The following is a 19,264-nucleotide window of genomic DNA, read 5'->3' on the forward strand; positions in this document are numbered from 1 at the left end:
ACCCTGCTGGCTCCAGGGCAGAGATTGTCTCTTGGTATCAGCTGTCTCCATCAGGGTTTATTGATGAAGCCCATATGCATACCTTATCAGCAGGGTTTTGCTGTGTACCAGCATTTCTGGCCTTTCCTGGAGTTTCTGCTGCCTTTTGAGCATGTAAAAACCTGCTTTTTAATTTTTCTGAAGTAAAAAGAGTATGTATTCTTCAGAACCTGTTTTTACCGTGCAAGTACTCCTCCTTACTCTCTCCTTCCAACCCGCTACCTGTTCTACCCCCAAGTAACATGGGACACTGGCTCCAGTGGAAATGCAAATTTTCATTCAGGATTGCATCCAGCAAGAGGGCTCTGTGGCTGGCAGGGAGAGCCACTGCCCTGGGTAGAGGTGTGGCAGCCTGCCCCAGGATGCCCTGGAGGGGCTTCAAGCATGCGCTCACTCAGGAAGCACATCCAGCCCTTAGCACTGCTAAGTCTCATTAGTGTGGTGGGAGATGTGTCTTCCATTCCTCCTCAGCAGGGAGAGAAGTGAATTCTCATCCCTTTTTCAGTCCCAGTGAGTGGAGCAGTGATGTTCAGGTTGGCAGGAGAGCAGCCACCACGTGGGCACATAGCACCTCTCAGTGGCAAGTGATTTGCGGGTGAACTGGAAAACTGTGTTGTTTAAGGGTTTGCAGAGCAGTGCCCCTGCAAAATAACTTTAATATGGCCTGCGGTCAAGCTGAAGGTAGAACCGAGAAGAGGATTTGTCACAAAGACATCAGCTCTAGCTGCTCCAGGGCACAGACTCCTGCCTGTGTCATTTGCCACTTACCCTCGGTGACATACTTGTGTTGGTCCTAGCAGCCAAAGCAGCCATGTTCTGTGCTGCTTTCAGGGACAAAATGCAAACTGATCTGGATATGGAATGGTGGAAGAGCTCTGAACCATGTCTGTATGGACAAATGGTCTTCACTGCAGGCTCCAAGCTGATGCAGAGGTGTAGATGTCAGTCCCAATAACTCCAGGGTGGGATCCTCCACCAGTTAGGGCAAGCAGCTTTTGCCCAAGGTTGGAAATTGTAGGGTGCCTGTTTCATTGTAGGGAAGTGCTGTTTCATCTCATTGCAAGAGGTCTTCAGGCTGCTGACATCAGGAAACATGAGCTCCTGCTAGGGAATGAGGACTGTACTGCCTACATTGCTGTGACACACTTTACAAGTTTTCTAGTTAAAAAAGTGAGGTCATGTGAGCACAAGTGCCTGTAAGTAACCTGTGGACACAGCTATGCAGACATACAAAATGTCCCATTGAGGACAGGCTGGGGTCCACAGACCCCCATGGGTTTACAGGAGCTTGTGGCAGCACCAAGCTGTGGATGTGGCACCAGGCTCCCAGCACGCTCTGCTGGAAATCTGACTCCAAGAATGCTTCTCCATCATCCCCATTGGTGGCAGTGGCCATTGCCAGCTGCTGCCTGTGACTGATTTTGTAGAAATCTTGGCAAGATCAGAGATGGTGAAGCAGAAGATGGGGGAGGCAGGTTTTTGCACTTGGATTTGGTACTTGCATTTGCAGTCTGTATTCCCTGTGGTGGACAGAAGACAAATTACCTGATATGTCCTCTCTGCAGGACCCCAGTGATCACACTGGGACCAGAACACTGGGGCAAGCTAAGGTAGGTTGCTGTGTTCAGGCAGCCTCTCAACCCCTTGGTACAGGATACAGTCCCACCACCCAGAGATATCAACTGGAGATCAGATACTGTAGAGATACTGTAGGGACTGGGTCTTCGGGGACTGCTTGCTCTGTGGTTTAACATAACACAACAGTTACTCATTTTATATAACATAATGCCTGAAGCAAGTTCAGGAGAGGGACAGAGAAGAGGGGAGAGCACAGTGCATCTCTCTTGTCTTTGTGCAGACCCATGTGAGGATTATGGTGAGGAGCTGTGCAGGGAGCATTGCTTGGGGGGAAGTGGCAGCCCCTTTGCAGGACTCCTCTGGCCATTGCTGCAGCTACGAGCTCTGTGCAGCCCTGCATGAGCCTGCACATGAACACGTGTGTGTGCATAACAATCCTTGCAAAGGTACTGAATAACAAGATTACAAATTTCATCAAACTTGAGTCTCCAAGCATTCTGCTGGAGCTTTTCCAAAGTCTGGCAACCAAAGTACAGGACTCAGCATGCTGAGCTCTGCACTGACATCAGCCCATAAAAGCACATTTCTGGCAGGAGGCTCCCTGGAAGCCTCTGTGATATGGCATGGCTGCAGAGTTAGCTCAAACAATTTCCTTGCACAGTAGATAGTTGAAGTTCATGTTTCATATAATACAGAGGAGATGACAATTTTACTGTCATTATTATTTTACTTGAACAAACAGAACAGATTGAAGTTAGTAAAAGACTGTGTGAGATTGAAACTTAGGTTATATTGCTATGAACCCTTTAAAAGCATACCTCTGTCAATACTTTTCTGTGTTGGACTTCAGTATCAAGCCCTAATGTAAAAACAGATTTTAATTGAACTAAGATGAAAAGAAGTCTTGTTTTTACCAAATACTCATTGCAGAGATAGGCAGAAAATAATTTTTTTTAGTTTTTAGTCTCGCTGAAACATCTGTTGTCTGAAAAGTATTCCATTGCCACTTAAACACAGGCTTTGGAATCTTAATTTAACACCCATGTCTTAAACAAGTCACATGTGCTGCTTTTATAGGAGGTGTTTATTGTGCAGAGAGAAAGATTAGCAATATTTCTTTTCCTTCTGTGATAAGTGTCTAAAGGAAGCTGACAAATTTTATGCTAAAGGAAATATAATTTTCACTTTGAGTTTCATGATTTCAACTGACCTATGGCCTTAAAATATTGTAATGTATATTGATTGTTTCCAGAAAATTGTTCTTTTGGCAAGGCCTGCTAACATATTAAAATGCAGCACAACTCTAGTGCTGGGACCTTATCTTAACATTCATACTAAAAATCATAACTCTGAGCAGTTAGCAATATGCTTGCAGGGTAATTTAATCAGTAGCTGATTATTCAGAAGAAATTTGCTAGCTCTGCAAAACATTCAACTTGCTGAATGGTTTTATCATCATAGTGCCTCACTACCACTGGGAAATGATGCCAGGAAATCATGTTTGAACAAATCCTTTGGTTGTTTGGTTTTTTTTTTTTCTGCGGAGGAGTTAAACATTTGATGCTCTCTGTCCCCAGTCTCAAGTAGTAAAGGAAATATTTGTGCAAAAGTGATCTCTGTTCTGTGTAGGATGATGTATGACACTTTCTTGTTCCTAGCATCCAACAACAAGGCATTAAACACTGAGACAGATCTTCATACAGGGCTTCTCAGTCTCCATTGTATCATCTTGGCTATAGCTCTGACACACCTTAGTTTAAGTCAAATGACAAGCAAATATGCCAAATATATTACAGAAGCTCAAATAGAAGTGAGTTTAAAATGTTTAAAATCAGAAGGAAAGGTAGCAGAGCTGTCAAAGTGAAAGATAAAATGGCCCATAGATCCTCTAGAGCCATAGAACCACTTCAGCTCTAGTCATTTACTTCTTTGGGAATTCACCCCTTAGGTTTCTACAGGACTACTTCAATAAACATGTGTGAGTGTTACTTTTATCTTAAAGATCAGGAAAAAACATAACTGAAAGAGAAGTGCATTGATCAAAGTGGTATGAAAATTACTCATGGATACTCTGTGGGTATGCACATGTGTGTACATGCATTTGTGAATACGTGCAGCTGCAATCTGTTGTAAGTTGTTAAACATATCCTGACTGAAAAATTTTGCTAGAAAATTTTCCTGTCAAAAATGTGATTTTGCTTAAGTCAGAGTGTGCTACAAAAGAATGATTGAGTTAAACACTCAATTAAAGAAAACAATACACCCAGTTCCAAAATGACATTTCAAAACAGAAGCCTATTGTTTCACTTAGTCAATGCTCCTTTGAAAACCCTCAGATCTTTGACCAGTGATTTCAAAAGACTTCTTTTTCCTCTGCTGTATTTTCCATGGGGGGTATGGCAGTGTCCTACTCTGCTTACCCGGGCACAGATTTGATCCCTGTCTAATTGATCTTCAAAGCAAGCAGTTTGTATTAACTTGCAGCCCTTCACCCTGGCCTCTGTCCACCTCTCTGTATGGAGGTAGAATAATCAACCATTTGTCTTGAAGGCCATTTCCATCCCAAACTGGTTAAGGCATCTAAATGCCTCACAGTAAACTCAGCATTTGTGTGGTCTTACACTGCAAAATGAGCCATGTATCCCAATTTCTAACCATGTAAGAGTAGCTTAAATAATTTTAAAAGAGCTTATAGGACTTTGTGTCTTTCCCTGTTGTACAGATACTATGTTAAGTGTAGCATAAAGCCATTGGTAGCTTCTGGACAATATCTGAAACCCTTCTGCATCTCTAGATGTGCCTGCATGTTTCTTGTTCTTCTTGGGTAAAATAAGGTCAACCATGCTTATGTGGTATAGCTACTCATGTGTGGTATAGCTACTCAAATGATACATCAGACTTGGGAGTGCTGTCTAGAGCCCAAATCTCCAGGGCTAGCTTGCTTAAGTACATCAGAAGCAAAAATGCTCAAACAGGGAACAATGTTAGCACAGGACTGCATAGGAGTTGACTCACGTGGTGGCCATAAAAATAGTGAGACATTAATGAAGGAGGTGGTAGAGGGCCAAGAACTCTACTGTGACTAGAGGTGATGCTGGGATACTTGGGCCAAAAAATGCTGGGCTTGGCATGCTGGATCATTCTGGCATGGTGTTTGCTCTGTTTGGAGCAGGTGATTGGAATCAAGGCATCTCCTGTTTTCACATCCCAAAATCTACTGGAATCCTAATATTCTTGCTCTGAGAGAGGCTTTTCCTTGTTTTCCTTTAGACTGCCTGGTTATGCTTAAAAAGAGATACAAAATTATCTTCAGGTTTACCTTTTGGTTTGAAAGCTGGTGGGGTCCTGTGCGTGGTTAATGACTTTGGAAGATCATGAAGAAAAGAAAGAGCAAGCGTGAAACCAGCCCTTTTAAAATCCATTTTGTATATGTTGGATTCACAACACTGAAGTGATATAGAGCCATCACTGCCTGCTTCTTGGCTTGATAAACATTCCTAAAGCATGAAAATAATCCACAGTAATGTTTCTAGTCTCCTTGTACATTTTTCCCCTGGGTCCCACAAAGCTCAGTTTAGAAGTTTTGTATAATTCTAGAAATGTGATGATTCTTCCAACTCTTGTGCTGCATTTAGAATAAATTATTTTTTGGTCTTTATCATCTCCCAGCAGACAGCCATGAGTTTGGGTTTTCACTTAACAAATTAATTAATTTTTAAGTTCTCCTCTTCCCCAGCATTTTCTAGCTCCAGAGATTTTGGAATCCACATTGCCATGTAAATGCTACTAAAGCCATGTCATCTGCCTTTCCTGAATGTGCAGGTATTCAGGAGTAGAATTACCAGTGTGGGTTGTTGTGTTTTTTTTTCCTCTTTGAGCTTTTTAAATCTGTAAGTAAATATAGTGATCTGGTTTGCCAGCAGCAAGTATCCATGTAACTTGATCAGATCTCGGGATCTTTGAGAGGAACCACATACCATTTAACTTCTTTCTGTGCTGAGGAATTTGGACAATTCATCATTATATTGAGGGCCTTATTAGTTGACAGAAGGGTTAACTGACCTCCTTCAAAGAGCAGCCCTGATGGTTTGCCTGCAGGGAGCATATTCCATGGTGAGTTGACTACTCAAGCACTTTCAATGTAAAGTAAAAAAAATCTCTTGTGTCAGGGTATAATTCAAAGAACAAAGAACCGTTTTGCTCAATTGTGCAGGCAGCAGAAGTTATTTTTGTCTCTTGCCTATCATATTCACATTGTACAAGAAAGTCATTTTGTTGAGGCACGATTTGTTCTGCTGAGGCTCTTTGTGTATTTTTGAACTGAAGACCACCACTGTGTCTTGGTATTGAAGCAAACAATGTGCAGTCTTAAAAACGGATTTGTGTTTTGCCCTATTTTTCAAGGGGGCGTGTGCTTGGGGTGTGTGAATTGATTTATGGCCCCTTTTGAACCATTAGCCTCCCTCAAGGATGCCTGGTAAATGGATGTGTAAGTGAAGGCCTTTAACAGGTATTGCAGTCCTTTTCCTGTTCAAGGAATGGGTGCTTGACCTGCCTCGTGTTACTCTGTCCCCAGTGGTAGGTAGATGACCTGTCTATTTTCCAGGCCTCTTTTTGTTCTCTGCTGCCATCCCTTTATTAAAAGCTTTGCAGGCTGGTAATTTCCTGTGCTGCTGCTGCCTGCATAATAAAGAGGTCAAGTGGCAGCTCTGCTTATGGAAATGCTTCTTAGAGCATTAGGATGTATAAAGTATTGTCTCTGTGTTCTGAAATGACTGTGCATCACTAAGTTAATTCAGTAGCTTTAGTGCATCTTTATTCTAAAAGCTTGTTTAAAAGGGCATTGCCCAAACCTTAGAGCTCCAGTTTGGCAATTGTGGCACCTCTGAGTCTTATCTAACTAGCATATACAGACAGGTATTCACAGTTACAAAAATAAAACAAGAATAAAAGTCCATTTCAGGAAGGTGTGAATAGCAATTCCTGAGTTGGTGTTCAAAGTGTGAAATAACTTTTTAAAAAATAAATAAATATCTGTTAGTTCTTGAAGGTGACAAAGAGTTTGTAGTTTCCTGGTCATTTGCACTTGTGCTGGAGAATTCTCTCTTCTGACTCAGGCAGGGTTGCCCATGATCACATTCTGTGTTCTATTCTGCTTTTCATTGCCCGATTATTTCCCATTTTCTGTATATCCAAAACATCAGCCTTGTGCCAAGATCCTCAATGCCTCTTTTGAATGGTTTCTCATCAGCCATGGCAGGAGCATGTCCTGAGCCAGGCCCTGTACCTCTGCATCTCTATAGGGCTGTGACTCCGTAAACTTACCATGTACTTATTTGGAGCCATCTCAGCTTTTAGCACCCACAGTGTCTTGTGGTAGGGAGCTCTGCCACTTAAATAAGTGCTGTGTAATCAACTGTTAACTTTTATTGTGCTGTTTGTGGGAGATGCAGGGGAGGGTGGCTGATTTTTGATCTGCTGGATTCCTCATTTGACCCCTACTCCTGTGCTGGAGGAGATGATAAATCATAGAATCATAGAATTGCTAGGGTTAGAAAGGACCTTAAAGATCGTTTATTTCCAACCCCCCTGCATGGGCACCTCCACTAGACCAGGTTGCTCAAGGCCCCATCCAACCTGGCCTTGAGCACTTCCAGGGAGGGGGCAGCAACAGCTTCCTTGGGCAGCCTGTTCCAGTGTCTCACCATCCTCAAATTAGAGAATTTTGTATTAATATCTAACCTAGATCTCCCCTCTTCAAGTTTTAAACCATTTCCTTTTGTCCTCTCACTATACACCTGTGTAAAAAGCCCTAACCCTAAACAGCCCTAACCTGTGTAAAAAGCCCCCTTCAGATATTGGATGGTTGCTATAAGGTCACCTCGGAGCCTCCTGTTCTCCAGGCTGAACAACCCCAACTTCTTTAGCCTGTCTTCATAGGGGAGGTGCTATAACCCTCTGATCATTTTAGTGGCTCAAATGATTGTTCCTTGTTCACTGTTTCTGTTTCAGTCATATTTTGTTCTTACACCTCTCTGCTATGTGCCTGCCTGTTGTTCCTTCTTCTGTCTGAAAAGCCTTACTGTGCTTGCTCTTCATTGTAGGAATGAAACTGGGATCTTTGCCTTCAGTTGCTACCCAGCTGAAATCCAAACATTACAGTTGTCCATCTGTTCCATTACTATGCCTGTTTCTGAGATGTGCAAATCCTGATCTCCCACAGAGTTATTTCCTTGCCTCTCTTCCGTTTCACACCAAGTTCCAGTTCCCCCATACCCAAGTGGACACGTCCATCATTAACTAATTATAATCCAGACCACTTTGATACTCATTTCCCTACTTCATTACAACTGGTTGAAATATTTTTCACTCCCCACCAATGTCAATGTTGTTTCCCTCACCGTAGCCTTATCACATGCCTTTTTCTCCTTCCAGCTTGTGATTGCAACCCTCGTGGCATCCAGACCCCACAGTGTGACCGTGCCACGGGGCAGTGCATCTGCAATGATGGGGTGGAAGGGCCACGCTGTGACAAGTGCTCCCGGGGCTACTCGGGGCTCTTCCCTGACTGCGTGCCCTGCCACCAGTGCTTCGCCCTCTGGGACGTGATCATCAGCGAGCTGGCTAATAGGACCCAGCAGTTCCTGGATAGGGCTAATACTCTCAGAATCACTGGAGTCACTGGCCCATATCAGAAGACTCTGAGCACCATGGAGGAGAAGCTCAGTGAAATTAAAACTATCATTGCTCAAAATCCAGCCGCGGAGCCCCTGAAGAACATCGGGAATCTCTTTGAGGAAGCAGAGTGAGTACAGTCACAGTTACACAGGTCAGTCTAGCCTGGGAAGAAGTGGTAGTGCCAGCACTGGGATTTACTTGAGTGGCTGATGCCCCCATGCTGAGCTGAGGGCACCCTGGCTCCACTCCTCCAGCCAGGCAAGGGATGATGCAGCTCCTAGTGCTGAGCAATGCTGAGCAGTGGGCATCTGTCCCACAGTCAGAAACTTGGCAAGGGAAGGTAGGAGCAGCACAGATACCATGCTCTGGGCAGAGGTTGTCCTGCTCCCACCAAACACCAGGCAGCTAATTACCACAGAGCCACTCACGCTTGCCTTGCACTCCCCCGGGGCAAAGGACAAACACTGCTATTATGTGAGAGAATGAAGAGGGGAGAGATTAAATTCCTGGATTTCCCATGTGTAGCCGATGAGCTGGAAACTTGGGCTCCTTTCTGCACGTGTGTGGGGGGAAGCACCAGCTTTATAACAAGGATTGTTTCCATTTTTCTCACGGTAGGAGCCTTGTATCTTGTTTTAGGGCTAAGCATACCAAAGATGGTAGATTGTGCTTTTGGAGATGGGGCATTTTAACATCAAGTAGGATTACAGATGCTTTATATCCCTGTGTGCAACTGCTAGAGCTTGCTTGTGCATTGTAAAGGGGACTGCACAAAGCAAAGGGGCAAGGATTAAAGCACAAATGTCTTAATTAGGGATATGCTTGTGCCCTGCAGCTCTCCCTCTCCAGCTAGAGAGCTGCGGGTTCCTGCTGCATTTGAGCTGTATGTACTAAGGGAGGTCAGAGCAGCTAAGCTGCTGTTCCCTAGCATGGATATGTATGTCTCTCCTTCCTTCTCTCTGGCTGTATAGAAGTAGTACTGGTCTTCAAAGGACTTCTGCAGCAGGCTGTTGGACTACTGAGAGAGTTGTAAGTTGATCAGAGAGCTTAAATAACTGCCTGATTTTTTCAGGATGAGGAAGTGCTAGGATTGGTGGGATTGCCATGGATTGGAACAGATTCCTGTGCCCACTTCTGTTCCACAGCAACAGAAGTGCATGGTACACTTGTGTTTCCTTATAGGGTTATCCTGCTAGCTAAAGCTTGCTCTGTGGCTCACTGAGGCCATGCTGAGTGCTGAGGGCAGGAGGTTTTTCCTTCATAGCCCTACATGAACGGCTGCTGAGGAGGGATCTTTACAGACAGGCTAAAAGAATCCATTGTATTAAAACTAAGGCTTCTCCTCCCTGCTTCCTGAAGTTCAGATCTGTCCCATGAGCTCGTAGTAATCAAAACTGCATTTGTAGCTGTGTGGGATGGGAAGCAAATTATGTATGGATCATAGTAGTCAACTCTGACCTATGCAGTTGCCATGATACAAGAGCATTACACCAGTCCTCTGGAATCTGCCTCCAGTTAATCTTACACAAAGCAGCTGTTTTCTGAGCAATTTGGTGCTTTGAGTTTATAAATGTGCTGTAGATTAAAAAGTAGTTTTGTATGATAAAGGAAACAAAACCGTATTCTAGGTAGGTGTCTTGTTACAAACCACTTACAGCTCTGCCAAGGGAGGACAGGTCCTGCCATGGGAGAAGCTTAGCACAGCTCTAACCACCCCTCTTCAGTGAGTGAAGCACCGAGGCTTACAATCTTTCCTCCTTCTCCTGCTGAGTCCTTTGCCCCTGTTTTACAGAAAGCTGACAGCAGATGTTACAGTTAAGATAGCTGACATAGAAGAAAACCTGTCAGCCTTAGCAGTGAAGAGCAATAGCACAGACACTGACCTGAGTGCACTGGAAACAGATGCCAAGAGCCTTGACCGTGTTGTGAAAGAGCTTGCAGAGCAGCTCGAGTTCATCAAGATCTCTGATGTTCGGGGTAAGTGTTGCAGGGAGGGGGAGAAAGCAGTGGGGTGGCCAAAGATTTAATTAGCACATGGTTTTGAGTACCAAGTTAATCCAGCTGTAATAAAACACAGTTCCTAGGAGAGCACCTTCTTTCTGGGAATTAGCAGACTTGCTGATGCAGCAGGAATTTTGTTCTGCCCCCTTACCCCCTCTCCTCTCCCTCTGCGCATTGTGAAGCTGGCTCAAGTCCTTGGGTCACAGTGTTGAATTAAAGACTCTTGATTAATACATTTTAGATGAAACACAACGGCTGGAAGTGCAGCAAATTCCAAGATACACCTGGACATCTCCCTTGTTTTCCCTAGTCTGTTAAATTGCTATTTCTGGTTGGAAAAACTACCTGGGTCTTGGTGACTAAGAGCAGACTAAGGGCTCAGTTCTTCAGAGACAGCCAAGCCTTGCATGGCCATTGAAATGGGCCAAGCATCCAGATTTTCTGGAGAGAGGAATGTCACCAAACTCTTTGGAAATTAAAAAAAACTGACTTAATTCCAACTCGAAACAAAGGGTTTGTTTGTTTATTTCTTTTTAAATTTCCTCCTTTGCAGGAAGTCTGAGGCTTTTTTCCAGTGAATGTGGGATTTCACAGGGCAATGCAAGTAGGTGTAGAACAGGGGGGTCCATGACTTGTGGCATTCTGCAGTGGAAAGCTGCCCTAAGGTGTGCAGAGTTTGGCCACCCCTGCAGGGTCCCTCACACCCGCTCAAGGCCTCACTGGTAGCTGTCCAGAACAGCTCCATAAATCAGCACCTTTCATCAAGCAGTTGTTTCTTAGGAAAGTTCTGACCAGTTTCCAAGCAGTGACTCCGTAAGCCTGACATCCCAAGGCAAGCAATAAGAACTAATGGGATAAGTGAATCCTTAGAAAATGAACAGTTGCCCTGTAGACCTAAAAGGCTGATTTCCTTTTGCCCTCAGGGCAATCAGTTTGGTCACCAGGGTCAGAGAAAGACTTAAATTAAAAATCCAGGAAAACTGACACACTCTCAACCACGCAAAGAAAATGAACCTTTTTCCTCCCCCCTCCGAACAGGACAAATGGCACTGGATATAGCAGCAAAGCCTAAATGTTTCCTTTAATTTGATACATCACTAACCCTGATGTCTCATCAGCCAGCCTTTATAATATAAACTACTTCGGGTTACTTAACAGATTTCTGAGCAGCTCCATCTGATTTCTGCAGGAGCCTTGGATAGTATCACCAAGTATTTCCAGATGTCCTTGGAGGCAGAGGAGAGGGTCAATGCCTCCACTGTTCACCCGGGTAGCACTGTGGAGCTGTCAGCACAAACACGGCAGCAAGTGGAAGACTTAATCAATGAGAAGGAGGCCCAGTTCAAGGCTAAACAAGAGGAGCAGTCGCGCCTGCTGGATGAGCTCGCAGGGAAGCTGCAGAGCCTGGATCTCTCTGAAGTGGCTGAGAAGGTACGTGGCTGAGAATGCTGGTATAAAATCTGTAGCAAAATTACAGTCGTGTTTGTGACGAAGTGGCAGGGGGAAGGAACTGTTTAAAGCTTGACAGTGTGAGGTATAACTTGTTCATGAAAAGGTTTCTCAGATGGCAGAGTTTTGTGGGCTAACAGAGCTGCTAATCAGTGGGCTTTCTGGCAGCAGTTTTTCATGTTGGTCTCTCTCCTATCCTTCCCAGCCCTGGCAAAGCATCCATCTTTGCAGCACCCTGACTATCCCCATGCCATTTGCTGTAGATGAAACTCCCACATGCAGAAAAGTGTATTGAGTCTGATGGTCTGAGAGCCCTCAGTTCATGTGCTTGCTTTCTCTAAGCTAGTCTTTTTCCTCCTTGCAGCTCCATAGGGTAGGGTAAGTGCTGTGCCCAGCCAGGCAGTGCTTCTGTTTGTGCCCTCCACAGCAGCACCCTACTCCCATCCTGCTGCTTGAGACAAAGCAGAACTTAAAGGGAGATGGAGTCAAAAGGGCATTTTCTCTGTTGAAGCCACCTGCTCATCTGTAAATATGATCAAGGGTGGCTTTTTTCTTGGGAGAGGCTGGGTGTTCCCTTGCTTTCACTTTGAAGTCGACCAGCTGCATTCAGAAAACAATCCCCCAGGAAGGCAGGCTGCAGGGGACTGCTCATTAACTCCCCTGGGCAGGCCAGGCCTGTGTTGGAAGATGAGTTCTTCACACGATGAATTGTCCCCTGGCCTTTACATATCCCTCTGACTCCTCCAGCCCTCCTTTTCTTCTCTACAAGGAAGAAAGAAATATCTTTTTGTTTAGCATCCCTTTCCCTACATTCCTGCCTAACTGTTCTTGAGGACTGAAAGTCTTGGGTAGATGTTTATCAGGGCCATAAATACAAAGTTGCTTGGAGGTGTAATCACAGGACACACCAAAAAAAAAAACCCTCTCTTTGCTTTCTAGCTACTGCTGGGTTGCATGCCAAGCAGGTAAGAGGGACTCATTTACACTTCACAGGAGCAGCTGCAGCTAGCTTGGCACAGCCCTACGGTTTTCCCAGAGAGTTTTTTTGGCTGCTAAGTATGTCAGTTAAGTACTTTGGTTAGTTACTAGCCTTTGGCAAAAGGGAAAAAGAACCTCAGAAGAATGAGGAATTTTCCAGTTTTCCCTCTGGCTGAAACAATTCCTGAGTGATTTCATTGTCCAAACAGTTGACCACTTAGTGGATAGTTCTCAGTACAGTGTTGTGATTTCAATAGTTTTTCTCATTTAAAAAAAAAAAAGTCTATCATAAAATTTTCTATGCCAACAGGTCCTTGACAAAATTCACAAGTTAGTGTTCTGTATTAGAAGGGAATGGGACACCTTTTAAAGGGAGATGGAAAAAGTTTCCTGTTCAACTTGGAGCATTTTGTCTTCTGTTGCGCTTGCAGGACAGTAGAGCAAGGGAAAAGTTACTATTCCTGCACCAAATGCTTCCTGCCTTATAAAACAGCTTCTTGGAATGGCCAGGTTTTCCTCCAACAGTACTGAAGACTGATTGCAAACAAAAGGCATAGACAGCAGTAGCTTTCATCTTGCAACCAAAGTTTAAAGGGAGCTTTCCCATGAAAGGTGATGTGCAGGGAAAGTAGATGATGAAAGGAGGAAAGGCTTCCCTCATAACCTTCAGCTATTTCAGCATCAGAGAGCTGAATATTTGTAATGCAGCTAAAGGAAGAAAGGTGCAGAGGTCACAGGAGAAAGGTTTAAGTCATGCTGGTATGAACCTGCTGCAGGAACCACCTCCAGCTTGCAGCTCTAGTTCAGGTTCCTTCTCTGCAGCACTTGGGGTGCAACTGCAAGGGGAAGTAACACCCCAATGTTTCTGTCGGGGTAGAGCAGTGTCTGACTCCATCCTCCTGGCAGCTCAGTGATGGAAATAAAGCTGTGGCTGTTTCCCTGGTCTCCTGTGTCCCTGCAGACATGTGGCACTCCTCTGGGAGCCTCTTGCGCCGAGTCCGAGTGTGGAGGCTTAAACTGTCGAACAGAGGAAGGAAAGAAGAAGTGTGGAGGACCTGGCTGTGATGGGCTGGTGACTGTAGCTCACAACGCCTGGCAGAAGGCCATGGATTTTGACAGAGACATCCTCAGTGCATTAGCAGAAGTTGAGCAACTCTCCAGAATGGTAAAATGCCAGATCATTTGTTAGATATTAAAAATAAATAAATAAAATTCTTTTAGTTGTAACACAAGTTTAGACAGTAATTGACCAAGTATGTGCCTGGCTTAATTCAAAATACTCCTTTGCAGTTGTGTAACTTCACCATGGTTGTAAAGATCCTCAGATAGGGAGCTTTCTAAAGCAAAGCTTCATGGATAACCAAACATCAGCCAGAGTTGTTTAAACTAGCATTGGTGGTATGGATCATGGCCAGCTTTTAGAAGTGTTCTGTAAGTTTTATGAAAAAAAAAAACCAAAAAAAACCCCAAACATTTCTCATTAATATTACCTCCAACTCCAGCTGAATTTTTTTTTAAACAGGTCTTAAAGCATGAGCAAATACATAGTCAAGCCTTTAATTCCCCTCTTTTTAGGTTTCTGAGGCAAAACAGAGAGCTGATGAAGCAAAACAAAATGCACAGGAAGTTTTGCTGAAAACCAATGCTACAAAAGAACAAGTGGACAGAAGCAATGAAGACCTGAGAAATCTTATTAAACAGATTAGAGACTTCCTAATGCGTAAAAACCTTACATTTACCTTGTATTTTAATTCTAGGTTTGTGAAAACTATCCTTAGCTCTGAATCATCCTCTAGGGGGTGATGTGATAGTTGTGTTGTGTGTGTCCCCTGCCCCACCTTTCAGACAGACAATTGGAAAGTGACATTTTGTTGCCTCCACCTCATTTGAGGCTGTTGTACTGCTGTAGCTTGTGTGTTCATAAGCTCAGGCTAGAGAAACAAAGTACTATTAAAGGGAAGGGAAGTCAGAAATTGTAAGTTTATCTCTGTAATAAAGTAGGTAAAGGTTAAATGAGAGCCTTGTTCACTAACGAGCAGCAGCATGGCCAACCATTCCTTCCCTGTTTGCACAAGGCTGAGTGTACTGTTAGCATAAATATGTTTATATGCAGCTGTTGGCTTCATTTTCTGTGGGCTCATGTCTTTCCCCCACAGCCCCAGTATGGTATAACTAATCACCAAGATCTTCAAATGGCTTCCAAGAGAGTTATGCCAGCAGGGCCTTTTTGCGGGCTGGACCTCTGCTGGGGGGAAGTTTCACCCTCAAGAAGCAGTTTTAACACCTTCATTTTCTGTAAGGATGGAGGAAGTTTTCCCATGATTTGCCTACTTAAGGGAACAGCTGGACAAAAATTTGAGTACTGAAACTTGGCAGTAGGAAGGTTTTTCTTACACCTTTGTCGTTTGTGTTCATCTAGAAGACAGTGCTGACCTGGATAGCATCGAAGCAGTGGCTAATGAAGTGCTGAACATGGAGATGCCAAGTACTCCCCAGCAGCTGCAAGCCCTGACAGAAGATATTCGTGAGCGTGTCGAAAGCCTTTCTGATGTTGAGGTCATTCTGCAGCAGAGTGCTGGAGACATTGCCAGAGCAGAAATGCTACTGGAGGAAGCTAAAAAAGCAAGGTGTGCAGCTATGCTCTGTATTGGAGCTCTTCTCCATCACAAGACTTTATTCATTGTATTGGAAAATGCAGAGTTTAACTTCCCTGATACAGATTCTCATTCCTTCACACCAAGGGGCAAAAATGGCCCTTAGCAGTGTGAAACTACTTCTTTTTCCCCTTCCAAGTAAAAGCCTTAACATTAACATAATTTTTCTCCACAGCAAAGGTGCAACAGATGTTAAAGTGACTGCAGACATGGTGAAAGCAGCACTGGAAGAAGCTGAAAAAGCTCAAAATGCAGCTGAAAAAGCCATCAAACAAGCTGATGAAGATATTAAAGGAACTCAAGACCTGCTTACCTCAGTGAGTACTTTATGAGTATTTTTTAAGATACAGAACCAGCACCAAATTTGATATTTAGAAACTGATGTAAGCCTGTCTGGTGGAGAGTCTTGGGTACTGCAAATCAAAGACTGCACTTAAACCATTCTTGCCTTCAGATAAATTGTTTCCCAGAATCACAGAATCATTGGGGCTGGAAAGAACCTCTGAGATCATCAAGTCCAACCCATAATCCGCTACCACTGTGAAGGGCACTGGGAGGTCACAGCTGTCACCACATTGGTTGTGTATTGACATAGCTGTGCTGTCAGTCATCCACCATTGCAGCTGGAGACTTGAAAAGTGGCACTTGCTGTAGTCTTGTCAGATCACACGTTTTCAGACTTCCGTCCTACAGTACTCATGAGACCATAGCGCTGCCTGTACCTATGAAGCTTGGCCAGCTTAGAAGATACGTAGGTTCTCATGTCTGTTATTAAATGATGGAGTCAAACATCAAACGAGTTTAGTCTGTGGATTAGGTAACTCTGGCACATGTAATACAATCAGGTTTTTTTTTTTTTTAACTATGTCCCTTAATGTTTTTCCAGCCCTTTATCGTATACCATCCTCAAACAGTAAGCTCTTTCATCCTGAGAGCAATTGGCCATTTGTACTAAAACTGTTTTTTATATCAGAGCTATAGATGTTAGCTAATTAGTTGATCAGGGCTTACCCAGAAAGCTTACTCTTATATTCTGTCTTCTGAAAATGCGACTGTTGTCCCTCTTTGTTAGATTGAATCTGAAAATGCAGCATCTGAAGAAACACTGAACAACGCCACTTTACGTCTGTTTGAGCTAGAGAAGAGTGTTGAAGACCTTAAGCAAAAGGCTGCTACAAATTCAGAAAATGTGGGCCACCTAGAAGAAAGAATTGTTATTGCAAAACAAAATGCTGATGAAGTTAAAAAGGTAAGAAGCTCAGGAGAGGTGCTAAGGGAAAGCCAGTAAAACTGTCACCCCATGTGTGGCTAAAGGAATGCTAGTGAGCACGTGTTCTCTCATTTATCGGTCTGGTACTGGGGACAAAAAAAAACCCCATCACTTAATGCACCTACCTAAGACAGCTGCTTTACTTTATTTTCTCTGTATCTGGTACCCAAGTAAGTATTTGGAAGTTTCCAGGTTCTAAAATAGCTGCAGGAAGCCTGTCATGCTGTCACACTGTCAGCCTCTCATAGGGATGTTTCTGTCCCTTTATTATCTGCCAGAGGAGATGGTGTACTTTTCCCCCTCCGCAGAGCATTCATGGTTCTACAACAATAGGTGGAAGACCAACCACTCAGAATATGGCATATACAGAATCAAGCTACCTCAGTATAAACCAGTGTAATATCTAGGTTTCTGAGGTACAAAGTTTGTTCTGTGACCTCATGGCATTGCTCCTAGTATCTGCTTACACATTTCATAATAGCAAAAAAATTCTCATTTACAGAACAATTGAAAAGTCTGCCAAAGGAAGTGTCATTGCTTGATCTGCTGTCTATAGTTAGCCCATTGGCCTTCAAAGAGACAGTTTTCTGCCAGAAGAGATGTATTATCCATCAAATCAATTATGTCCAAACACTAAGTAGTATTTCAGGTGTTTGTCAAGTAAACACAAGAGACTTCTGGTGCTGCTGCAGCTTGTTAGCTTATGGGTTGAATTCTGTTGGGTCACCAGACTTCTTAATATCAACCTTGCAAAGAAAAGCTCAGCTGAGAATCCATTTCAACTTCTCCAACACCTTTCCCTAGGCAAACCAGGCAGCTGCTCTGGCTGCAGGGCACCAAGGCTGTTCCTTCCCAAACGCTGCATTCAACCAGAAGCAGTGGCCATTCCTTACCATACAGGGGCCACGGCTTCCATGAGTTACTGAATTCCCTAAATCCATGCCAAGTGTTGGTATTATAGCCATAAAACACCCACAGATCTGCAAAAGGGCAATTCATAAGTCTTCAGCCCAACTCTTCATCTCTAAACTATTAAGTATGAAATACCCCACCCCCGTTTCTGCTTTTGTTAGCTAACAGTGTAGGCTCTACTCACCTCACAATCTGAGTAGTAAAGATTGCAAACTCCTGCTGCGTTGTCTTTTGAGTGAGCTCCATCTTGTGCCTCGATCTGGAACAACAGGTCCTCAATACTGAGCTGAACGGCAAGTATAAAACCGTGGAAGATCTCATAGCCAAGAAGACAGAAGAGTCAGCTGATGCTAGGAGGAAAGCTGGCATGCTGCAAGATGAAGCTAAAGCCTTGTTGGCTCAAGCAAATAGCAAACTCCAGCTACTCAAAGGTAAGGCCATTAGGAAGAGGTGAATTTTATCTTAGAATACAAAGCAATGTCATGCTGTTAAATTGACTACTTAGCAGCAGCAGGGAAAAAAACTGCAGCTAATACTTCACTACTGAGGTGTGATCTGCTTTCATTATTCATATGGACATGACATAGTATTTTGAATCAAAGATTTCTATAAAAAAGCTGAAACTTCTGGTATGGCACCTATCACTGCTCCAAGAACCACTACAGGGGAGGAATGTAGCTACCATGCTACAAGGACAAGGACCAGCACATTCAGGCAAGACCCCCCATCTTCAAACAGTATTCCCACCACCCACCCTGGAAAGCTATTAAAACAAAAGTAATCAGGATATGTCAGTTCTAGTTTACATAGTAATTTAACATTTCCTATGGCCAATTAGAGTTGATTGAAGCAGGAGGAGGCAACTTAGCTCCCTCTCTGGTAACTATGGACAAGTTTTCCTTCTGTTTTTTGCCTTAGCTGTTCCTGCAGTTGCAGTGACTCACTCATCAGTCTTAAGCATCATAAGCCAAAACACTTCACTGTTCTGTAAGAGGCACCATGCAGCAGAGAATGACAGTTACTTTCAGCATGAATCAAAGTACACTTCTGGATTTTTCCTAACAAGATCCTCTTTTGCCATGATAGTGAATAGTAGTTTAGCCCTGACAATAATGATTTACATTTTACTGCTTTAAACCACCCCTAATTAAACTGTGTTTTTTCTCTTCCTTTGCTGACAGACTTGGAAAATACATATGAAAACAATCAAAAAGTTCTGGAAGACAAAGCCAAGCAGTTGGTGGAGCTGGAAGAGACAGTTCGCTCCCTCTTACAGACAATCAGCCAGAAGGTTGCAGTTTATAGCACCTGCTTATAAATGGGAGCAGGAAATGTCTGCATTCAGGAGGGGTTTTACAAGTATTACACTAGTTCTTTTTGACATTACACTAAGACCTGATAAAGTGAACAGGTTTTATACTGACTTTCAAGTCACAGAACCAAAGACAAGTAATTTTTTGATGTTGAAAATAAACAGTACTTTTGTATCACTGTATGTACCTAGTATGACTCATTAAGCTCCTTCGGATGTTCAGTAGCTGAAATAGTAGATCAATTTATCCTTTAGTAAGTCTTGTTTTTAAACTGGTTAGAGATCTAATAAAATCTTGGTGTCAAATACATAATTCTAAATAAGGGCTGCAATTCCTACAAAATACAGGATGATCACTCAGAACAAAATAACAGGTGAATGAAGAAATGCCAT

The 19,264-nt window shown here is 43.4% G+C and overlaps 1 protein-coding gene across 1 annotated transcript in view; it reads left to right on the plus strand.

Moving 5' to 3' along the window:
• The window catches only part of LAMB1 (laminin subunit beta 1), a 42,569-nt gene extending 23,515 nt beyond the window's left edge, over window positions 1–19,054 (plus strand). Inside the window, exons 24-33 of the mRNA XM_071733910.1 lie at window positions 8,053–8,422; window positions 10,088–10,272; window positions 11,486–11,727; window positions 13,685–13,888; window positions 14,299–14,443; window positions 15,143–15,350; window positions 15,553–15,694; window positions 16,450–16,626; window positions 17,831–17,990; window positions 18,741–19,054. Of these exons, the coding sequence (XP_071590011.1) occupies window positions 8,053–8,422; window positions 10,088–10,272; window positions 11,486–11,727; window positions 13,685–13,888; window positions 14,299–14,443; window positions 15,143–15,350; window positions 15,553–15,694; window positions 16,450–16,626; window positions 17,831–17,990; window positions 18,741–18,877 (1,970 nt within the window). The 3' untranslated portion in view covers window positions 18,878–19,054. The remainder of the gene's footprint in view (window positions 1–8,052; window positions 8,423–10,087; window positions 10,273–11,485; window positions 11,728–13,684; window positions 13,889–14,298; window positions 14,444–15,142; window positions 15,351–15,552; window positions 15,695–16,449; window positions 16,627–17,830; window positions 17,991–18,740) is intronic.
• Window positions 19,055–19,264: the final 210 nt, after the last annotated feature.

Source organism: Heliangelus exortis, chromosome 1, assembly GCF_036169615.1.
Source record: "Heliangelus exortis chromosome 1, bHelExo1.hap1, whole genome shotgun sequence".
In the NCBI taxonomy this organism is placed as follows: domain Eukaryota; kingdom Metazoa; phylum Chordata; class Aves; order Apodiformes; family Trochilidae; genus Heliangelus; species Heliangelus exortis.